This window comes from Arctopsyche grandis, chromosome 6 (genome assembly GCF_051622035.1).
Source record: "Arctopsyche grandis isolate Sample6627 chromosome 6, ASM5162203v2, whole genome shotgun sequence".
NCBI lineage: Eukaryota > Metazoa > Arthropoda > Insecta > Trichoptera > Hydropsychidae > Arctopsyche > Arctopsyche grandis.
Window position 1 is genome coordinate 31,827,596 of NC_135360.1, and position 10,749 is coordinate 31,838,344.

At 34.9% G+C, this 10,749-nt stretch overlaps 1 protein-coding gene across 1 annotated transcript in view; it reads left to right on the top strand.

Annotated features, from left to right (window-relative positions):
- LOC143913765 (uncharacterized) overlaps positions 1-4,409 on the top strand; it is a 58,331-nt gene extending 53,922 nt beyond the window's left edge. Inside the window, exon 2 of the mRNA XM_077433751.1 lies at positions 2,277-4,409. Within this exon, the coding sequence (XP_077289877.1) occupies positions 2,298-3,683 (1,386 nt within the window). The 5' untranslated portion in view covers positions 2,277-2,297 and the 3' untranslated portion in view covers positions 3,684-4,409. The remainder of the gene's footprint in view (positions 1-2,276) is intronic.
- Positions 4,410-10,749: the final 6,340 nt, after the last annotated feature.

Genomic DNA, 10,749 nt, shown 5'->3' on the forward strand with positions numbered 1-10,749 from the left:
TTACAGGAGCCGTTTCAATGAAAATCAGAAAAATTGGCAAACTCCGATAAGAAACGATTAACCTGGAGTCGTATACCAAGGTCTGGCCAGCAGCAGGACTCTAGTGGGACTCGAACCCGGGACCAGTCTGCTTGAAAGCATAATATACTAACCACTATTCCATGCCGCTGGATAAAATAAATACGAAAACTCCCCCCCCCCCCCCTTTAACTACACTTACTGAGCTCATAACTATTGAAATTTTCATTATAGTAGCTCAATAGACAAATCTTCTGTAACGATTTTTATAAATTAGCAACAATAAAGAAATCTGCCCCATACAAAGTTTGGCAAAATACCTACATATATACAAAAATAATCAATGTTTTTTCGCGTATCCTTAAAACACCTGTCATGTACCCTGGTTTGGAATCGATGTTCTATTATGCATATACTCGATCATCCAGGTGTCATAATTGTAGTACTATGTATGTATATATTTTATATGATAAATGCATTTCGAAATTCATATTTTTGATCTACAAGTTTTGAATCACTTTTTTATATAAATATGAATTTTTAGGAGTTGTCGAGCACTCTGAAATAAGACACGCTCTAGCTGCTTCACTCGTTAATTCAAAAAATTAGCACACTGCAAATACTTGGTACTGTACCGTTCGAACGATACGATTCCTATCTACATACATACATAATGCAAAACAAAAAAAAAAAAAGAGTACATATATATGTTTATATATATGCATATATAGGGCATATCAGGTTTTCGACGATCCATTTTCACTATGAACGAACATTTGGCGTGACAGTTAGCGGCAGACGGTGATCCGAGCTGGACGCGCCGCTCGGAGCTCGCAGCACCACTAAACGGTTAATCGATTTCCGTCGCTATAAATTATTGTTTCGGTTCGGAAGCACCCTCGATCGGTTCCTGCGAACCGACGGTACGACCGACGATCACTTTTTCGTCGTTTCGCTTCGTCCGAGACCGCGGAACGGTTCACTTTGTGTGCGCCAAAGCGCGCGAAAATAACTCGCGTGACGTCACACCAGTATGCGACCGCGTCACGACACTTACCTTGGGAGGCGAAATCGCATAGACGAAAATTGTTCATTGTGAGTGCATTGCGTTGTCCGTATGTCGGTCACCTTGCCGGCCGGTTCCGAATTTCCTCTCGAGTCGCCATACTAGTTTGGCATAAGTCTCGCGGAAGTCTCAGAACCAGAACCCGTTACCGGTTCACAGCTGTGTGTGTGTACCCAGGATGCTAACGGAGCTCATCTGCTCGCTGCGCGTCGTGCTCGCACCCGCCCAATTAAGTCCAAAGACCCGAGGTCTCGGAAAAAAAGCGAAAATCGGGATGAGGGGCCTCTTGCTCGGAGCTCGCTCGAGTGGAAGAGAAAGTTTGCCGACGGCCTACGGCAAGGTTGCTCAAATAATGTATCAAATTAAAAGTCAACACGATTATTTGAAAGAAGCCTACCCCCCCCCCCCTCCCCCACCCCTATCCGAAACCGTTCAATTTGTGATTAACCCGAAATGATTATCAATCCAAACTTGACGAAATCCAGCTCTTCGTTGGGTTTGTGGGTCAGTGGACGTTCGTTCGTCTTTTCACTCGAATGTTATTACTTGGAACGCTTTTAAAAACAGACGGAGCGAACTCACCATGTTTACTCTCGAAACATATTACAATTACTATACAAGTTAGGACTTCTAAGTCCTTTCCAATTTCAACGGTGCGTAAAGCCGACTACTCTACCGAAACGATAATAAAGTCGACACTGCTGAAGCATGAGGGCCCAAAGGTGTTGCCTAATCAAACTTTGGTCCGTGGGAATCGGGCAGATTAAACTCTAGTGAAAATATTGCACTTGCTATTGATTGCTTGCAAGTGCAAGCATATGGCGGGCGCTCACTGTCGGCTACTGGGCAATGTGTGCCAAGAAATTTATGAAGCGAATAATTGGCTTGGTGTGAAATCAAATCAACCTAACTTATCCAGCAGTCAAAGTCTAAAAAAAACTTTAGTACATCTCATATAGTTTTGGGACTTAAGTCGCCTAATTTGATAGTTTTGGGTTTCTCTCCTTTATGGTTCGATTTCAAAGAGCAACATTGTCAAGAGGCATATGGTGGATACTATCATTAGTGCCATATTTGAAACTACCTTAGATTACGTTTTAGATAGTTGTGAGGTCAAATCAGCAGTTGGTTTAAATTTAAGTTTCTTGGTTTCTTACTCGATTTTAATTTGGTTTTTTTCTTTTATTTCCAGAATTTGACCTGTGACGCGGGCATGACGCCCCCAACGGCGCTGGAGTCCTCCGCCTTGGCGGTGGAGGCTCCACCCGATAGCGATGACATATTCGGTCCATCCCGCAGCTTCCCTCCTAGGAGCAACCGCCCTAAACCTTCCATGATCTCGGCAAAACTTCGCGCCAAAGAGGAGCGCAAGAAAGTTATCCAGATATGTACGGAGAAGCTCGAGAAGATCAAGGACCCCGACCGAAACTTGAGGCGATCCGTCTGCATCAACAACACCTATTACAAGCTCCAGGATGAAGTACGGAGAGAAAAGCAGATGAAGCATATGATGAACGCGAACCGTGGAGACGAGGACGAATCAAGGAGTCGCAACAGACGAGGAGGAACACCGAATGCGGAACAGAAGCAGAGAATGTTGGACAAGGCTTTGGAGTCCATCGACAAGGAGTTGAGCGCCATCGATGCCAACATGCCCTCCATAGAGCACGAGATGCTCTCCGAGGACATGGACATTGTGAATTCTCTAAACCCTTTGAGGAGTGGCAACGAGGATGTTTTGAACAATTTCGTATCGAGTCAACCGTGCATGAGTGTTACACCTGCCCTGCTCACGGATGAACTCTCTCTAGACTTGGCATTCGGCGATCGCGCCGACAGTTATAGTGTTAATAGTTCTAAGAATTCGGACAGTATAGATTATAGTTTTTGCAAATCGGACAGCAGTAGCGTCAATTCTAGGTGTCGCTCGAGGAAAAGGTCCTTCGACGAAGTAGAGGACTGTGACGTTCACGAAGTGTTGTCTCAATTCTACATGCCGCCCACCCCCAGATTGATCTCCTCCATCGACGACGACGTCCTGCTGAACGTGGTAGACGACGACCCAGTCGAAGAATCGAGCAAAAAGTCTAAAACTGCTCGAAGTATGCCTGAAATAAGCGACAACGCCGAATTAGACAGTAGGAAGATGAAGACAGCAGAGTTCGAGAACGGCTTCGACAAGATGCTGGAGCTCGACACGGATCTCAACCAAAACAAATCCGACTTTCAAACACTGAACAGCTTCCCCAGCGAACCGGTCGCCAAGCGGGTCAAATACGACTCCTCGGGCGACTATTTGGAACCGTTGCTGCAGCAGGACAGCGAAAGGACTCCGAAGGTCGAAGATGACAAGTTTGTGCAGAAACGAGCGAGCAAATCTGAGTTTGAAATCATACTAGACGCGCTCAGGCTGGAAGACAACAAGGACGTATGCGACAGGGAGGACTTGATGTACTATTGTGGCAAAGGAGACAAGTTGGTTAGTGACGGTGATGTGAGGACGAGATATTTGAGTAGTGACAGCTGTGGCCAGGCGGCTATCTTGGGCGATCAGCAATCGTCTGGTTTCCATGGACTCCTCGCTTCTTTGGAGACATGAGGGCGCCTGCACAGGCCGTGGCTGCATGGAGCACGCGCCCCCTCAGCCTCGTGAGCCCCCAGAGACACTGCCCCCCCTATTTTGTAGTCTGATCCCTAAGAACAACCTTCCAGCTTCGCGCTGCTGGACTTCATCCTTTCGATTGCACCATAAATTGTCCAAAAATTAAGGTCCGGCAGCGTCTGGAATACCGCCACGTATGCCAGAAACTGTGGCTGCTCAACAAGTGTCCCGTCGAAATTTGACGGGAACGATCTGTTTTACGTATGGAGATTTTTATCTTTATGTATTCCTAATTCCACTATTAAATTATTATAATTTATATATTTTGTAAAAATAAAACCCAATGCGATCCTTGCGAATTGTGACGCGCGACTCACAGAGGCGGATTTTATAGGAAATTATTATTATTATTATATTATTATTGAGATTTGAACTCTGCTTCTGTGAGCTGTCGATCGAATTTTGGGTTTTGATTATTTTTTATATCATATTATAAATGAAACACTATTTTTTTTTTAATTTTGTGAAGTTAGTCATTTTTTTTTTGTTTAATATACATACATATATAATCTTTTGCGTAAAGTTTGAATTTTTTTATTGTTGATTTGTTTTAAATTTGATCATTTGTACTTATATTTTGCCAAAAAACGTTAATAATTATTACGAATAAATTGGGTCAAAGTACACTCTTGCATATTATTTTGTTGCTTAATCTACATTTTCAAAAAAAAAAATCACGTGTGTTCATAAATAAAATCTTGGCTATATGCTATATGCTATAAGTATTAAAATTATACATTGAATTTTTCATTAAAAAAATTGCAGCCAAGGACCAACACTACATATATTACTACAAAATAGTCAATTTAAATAAATAAATAAACAAAACATCGTTCAATTTAAATATACAGTAAATAATAGTGATCATTTTTTTAATTTATCAATAAATAATCGTGAAAAAGGATATAGTAACAGCTTTTTTTTGTTATAATATTAAATATAAAAATCAGTACCAAACGAATATACATACATGTTTAGAATAATTTAATTTGGTCCTTTTTTTTTAATTACTATTATTTGTTTTGATTTAAACAATATATTACTATTATAATGTTTTCATTTATTATTTTTCATTTATGACTTATGCCAATGTCTGTGATATTAAATTAAATATTCACAAAGTTAGGTTAAATATATTATGAATAGATTTAAATTCACTTTAATATTATAAAAAAAAGTAACGTTAATTATATTGAAAGTTATTATATATTAGTACATACCAACTATAATATATATACATATAATTAATTGTCAATTTTGTATATATATATATTATATAAAATAGTTGAAAAGCTAGGTTCTATGAATATATAATATATAAATAAATAAAATATTTGACAGAACATTATTACATACATACATACATATATCATCTGAAAATTCTACAGAAAAAAAAAAATATATATATATATATATATATATATATATATTCAAAATAGATTTTTATAGCTTTGGAAATAAATTAGATTTTTTTTATTTATTTTATAAAGTTCATTCAAAACGTAAATAAATAAATCCATTTTTATTTGTATCTATTGATTTCTTTTTTACATAAAAAGCACAAATTTTATATATATGATATTGTATAGAGCCTTTTTGCCTTTGATGAAATATATACAAAAAAAAAAACATCACAATGCCTGAAGAAATGATTTTTGGAGCCCTTTGCGATTTATATTATTAATTGTTAATAATTGCCTTTGAAATTCAACAGGGACCCATCATTATCATTTGTTATTATTATTGTATTATCACATTTTGATTTTTTGAGATTGAGCACAACTTTTTCATTTACATTGAAGCGCTGTTGGTAATTAAAAATGAAACCTTTCAATTTTTACAAAAAAAATCTATTATTTTTTTGATTATTTTAGCCCACATTGAATTTGCACGTGTGTACGTGCACAGCACCGGAGGATATTTTAATCAACCCCTTCTTTATACAACAACGGTCCGTTTTCAATGGACCCGGGGCTTTATTGTGAGAACGTATTCATATTGTAGCCAACCCTGTATATGCACACTGGCCGAAGGGGTTAAAACGTTTCAATTATTTTCATTGCTTGTTTGTTTCGAATTAAACTCGACTCGAGTGTCTTTTTCTTTTTTTTTCGATCTCGACTGATGTCGACACTCAATTCTAAACTTGATCTTATTTACAACGTCTATCGGAAGCGGCTCTGTTTATAGAGCGAACCAGTTGAATTTACGATTAACGTGAACTGCGGTTATGGTCGTTGGGCATAGCTTGCTTGGGCCGTCAGGAGCGCGTGGGTGCACAAATGATGTAGTCATCGGTGACTTGAACTTCCTGCCGACAAAGGTCAATCAAACGATCATTGTGTACTTGTATTTCTTTTTTCGTGTCAAACTTGCGGGAAAATTTTACATTTCCTTCCAAAAAAAAAAAAAAATAGCTAAATTTTTAAAAATATTTTTTATTATAATTTTTTTTTTTTTGAAAGGTTTCATTAGAATTAAAAAATGAATTTATCGCCTTTTTTTACCTCGTTGTATTGGTATTTTATACTTTATAATACATATGTATTACCTTCCGCATGTGGAATGAAGTTACGAAAGAAATTTAAATTGATTGGAGAGTTTTTTAATAATTGAAAAAAATATGAAAAAAAAACAACTATACCTAACTTGTAAGTAAATAAAAACTCACACAAAAAACCTGTAAATATTATTAAAATAAAAATAAATTAAATTTAAAAAAAAAAGTAGCAGTTGTTTTATAAAGATGTATAAATGTAGATTTTTTAAAATATTTAAAACTATTGCTAGTTACAAAAAAACATGTACATTGCAAACAAAAATAAAAAAAAAATAGTAGAGGTTTTATATAGTTAGTTATTCGATGACGACGACGAATCAGGAGTGAGAAATAGTGTTATTATTTTTTAGTTAACGATTATTATTACTATTATTATCATTATTATTATTATTATTGTAAAGATAATTACCAAATTTTTGAATATGGTTACCGATTTTTTTTAAATTTAAAAAGTTTTGTTTCTTAAAAAAAGTGATATGTATGGTCAGATGTTGATTTATTATGATTTTTTTTTTTTTTTTTTGATATCCACTGTTTATTTATTATTATACGATGACACTGATGATGTAAACGGTTTTTTACTATTATTATTTGTTTTAATTGATGACAATGATTGTGAACGCCATGAACAAAGACCATTTGTGAAATTGTATCGATAAAAATAAAAAATATATAAAATAATTGTACCTGCTCTTATTTGTATTATTTTATTCCTTCATATGTATAACACATGACATTTCAAACAAGACATTTTATACAAGCTTTCAGGGTGCGAAGCCCCTCAAAGCCGCACGCAACAAACACATTTACAAAACAAAATTACGAACAAGTTTCGTATTTTATTTTACATAAACATATACCATGAAGGCCTGATAGGTAGACCCAATGCGCCTTCCTAGACAATTAATTACAAACATTGCAGCATTTTTATTTCATAAATCACTGTATTTCAAATTAACAATTAATTAATCCATTGAAACATCTATAGATTTATGTAGACTTGTACATATTTTTTTACATATCGTACATAAATCAAATTCAGATATATATATGACGGCAGATAGAATGATTTTTGCCAATTTTCAGGAACCGTTTCAACAATTAAAATCAGATAAATTGGCAAACTCTGATAAGAAACGATCACAAATATCCAATTCTAACCAGCAGTATTAACCCTTTGAGTGCTGACGTCTTTTCTGTTGAAAGCCCGCCACGGTAAAAATTTTGCCAACATTTCCAACGAGAATTATTTAGAAATCCAATAGAAAGCAGGTATAATTATTATTTTGAATAATAATACCAATAATTTTATTTTACTACCGCCATCTATGTTTAAAACTAATAAAAAAACGGTGGATAAACGTCAACGACTATCTCACCAGGCATATTTCAAACGCGTCTTACACGTTTTTTTTGCACCATCGTAATGGCGGAGGATCCATTGATGACCAAAATAAGCAATAAGGCAAAGTATGAAAACGATCGGATAAGAGGCAAACTTTGACCTGAATTGTAATTGTAAGTGAAACGTAAAGGAGGTATGTAAAAAATTGTAGCTAATCCAAACAAATCCTACATAACTACCGCCGAGTTTTTCGAGTTTTGTAAAGGTGTGTTTATAGACTCTCTAATATATCTTGGAACAATATAAAATTAATAAAAGAAGTCTATTAATGAATGCATTTTTCCAAAACTAGTTGCATCTTCTTCATTGTTGTTAAAATGTAATGCTCACAATCTAAATGCCAAGCCACAATGTAAAATACTCAGCAGTTGAGGATTTCCATCGGGAAATTCTGCTATGGTTATAAATTCAGAAATTCCGGCGTAAACCAGCCTTTATAAACATTGACACGGATTAAGGTCCGCTCATACCTATCCAGCACGACCCGTATCCTGCAGGTGTCATGCAAGTGCGGATAGTATTCTTTGGTACATTATATATGGACGCGCATGAATGCGTAAATGCGCATGCGCGAATGGAGTATGAATACGTCCATATAATGTACCAAAGAATACTATCCGCACTTGCATGACACCTGCAGGATACGGGTCGTGCTGGATAGGTATGAACAGACCTTTACACGACCCATGTTCAATGCTACCTTTAAAGGCTTAGCAAATACAACGCTAATCGGCGTTTTTCACGCCCATGGACTTGTTGGCAAAACGCCAATCGACGTTGGTCAGCATTCAAAGGGCTATAGAAGCTTTGTATGTGCATATAAGTATATATATGACAATGAACGAAACGTCGTTAGAGGGTTAAACTGCAGGGTCATTCCACTGTTGGGCCGGTCAATCGCCAATCAATTTTACGCGGTCATTATTATGTACGAGCGATCTGAGGCCGAGAATATATTTATCTGAAATTATCTGAAGATAAACTCGACTTTATTGTGTGTCGGTCGTGCGATAAGAAACAAAAGGAGAATTAACTTTTATTAATTAAAATTTCATAGTTGCGAGTGCCTAATTCGGCCTCAGTATCAAGATCCTTCAGGTAATTTAGTCGGCTCGTTGCGTGATCGCGAAGCTTTTTCATATAATCTTTCAGGGAAATTACGTTTTTTTTTTCATTATAATTTCCAGTATCGAAAAACTCGGGATTGCCCCTTTTATTTTTATAACACTTTCATTCTGGAAGAAAATTTTGATTTTCTTTCTATCCACGTACATACATATACACATGTGCGCATTTAATGCGATTGGAATATTTACGATTCTGTTTAATCACGTTTGATGATTGTGCTAAGGATAAGGGTCAAATTCGCCCGGAGCTGAACTGATAAGTCAACAAACTGTATAAGACTGGAAACAATAAATACCGCAGCGATAAAGATACGTATGTAAACTAGTCGAGATATTTGCTTATATATATTTTTTTTTGATAATAATAAATTTTCCGTTGAAAGTGAACGCTTGTAGAACATGCTACGTGTAACATCGCAATTATACAGCGTCTGTATAAATTTAATAACTTTCACTGAATTTTTCTTTTGTGTTTGTGTTCTAAATCGAATATTAAACTTGGTTTCATTGTCTACGTACGAACAGCGACATTTTTAAATCGTTCGATGGCAATATAATAATTCGTAACAAAAATAAAAGACTCATATTTTACGTAAACGTAGGCAAATAAAAAGAAACTTGATCAAATAAAAAAAAACAATTGAATTTTATTTAAAAATAACGAATCTGTACTCTAATATATAGTGACATCTATGATCACTTTTTAAAAATAATTTTATTCTTAATATTCAGTCATATATCCATGCATTAATAAGAAAATAATTTACTTAGTTCATTGCCCACGTACATTTTAAAATCGTTCGACGGCATTATAATAATTCAAAACGAAAACAGACTCAAATTTTATGTAAGCGTAGGCAAATAAAAAGAAACTTGATCAAACAAAAAAAAAACAATAGAATTTTATTTACAAATAACGAATCTGTACTCTAATACTTAGTGACATCTATGATCACTTTTTAAAAACAGTTTTATTCTTAATATTCAGTCATCTATCCATGCATTAATTATAAAATAATTAACTTAGTTTCATTGCCTACGTACATTTTAAAATCATTCGATTACATTATAATAATTCAAAACGAAAACAGACTCAAATTTTATATAAGCGTAGGCAAATAAAAAGAAACTTGATCAAATAAAAAAAAACAATAGAATTTTATTTACAAATAACGAATCTGTACTCTAATACTTAGTGACATCTATGATCACTTTTTAAAAACAGTTTTATTCTTAATATTCAGTCATCTATCCATGCATTACTAAGAAAATAATTAACTTAGTTTCATTTCCCACGTGTGAACAGCGACATTTTTAAATCGTTTGATGGCATTATAATAATTCAGAACGAAAAAAAGACTCAAATTTTACGTAAGCGTAGGCAAATAAAATAAACTTGATAAAATTAAACAAAGTATGAAAACGATCGGATAAGAGGCAAAATTTTTTCAGCATTGTAATCGTAAGTGAAACATAAGAGGTTTGTAAAAAAAAAATTGAATTTTATTTAAAAATAACGATTCTGTACTCTAAAATTTAGTGACATCTATGATCACTTTTTAAAAATAGTTTTATTCTTAATATTCAGTCATATATATATTATTAAGAAAACTTTTACAAATTTTTGGTTTGTTCATTGGGTTGCTGTTTATATATTTTTAAATTAAAATTATATCAATAAACTGAAATGATTCGTTTACATGGTGAAAGTGGTGTGTTTCGCGGGTGTGACAGCCGGTTCCGTGGACCAATCAGATTGCAAAGCGGGACACGCCAACCAATAGTGAGTCGCCACACCGGAACCTCGATTCTCAAAGTGTGTAAATTCAAATTATTAATTGAAACATTTTCCCCCATAAATTCAATGAAGCCTTACGATTGTGTCACATATAATTTCAGTCGAAACTTAAG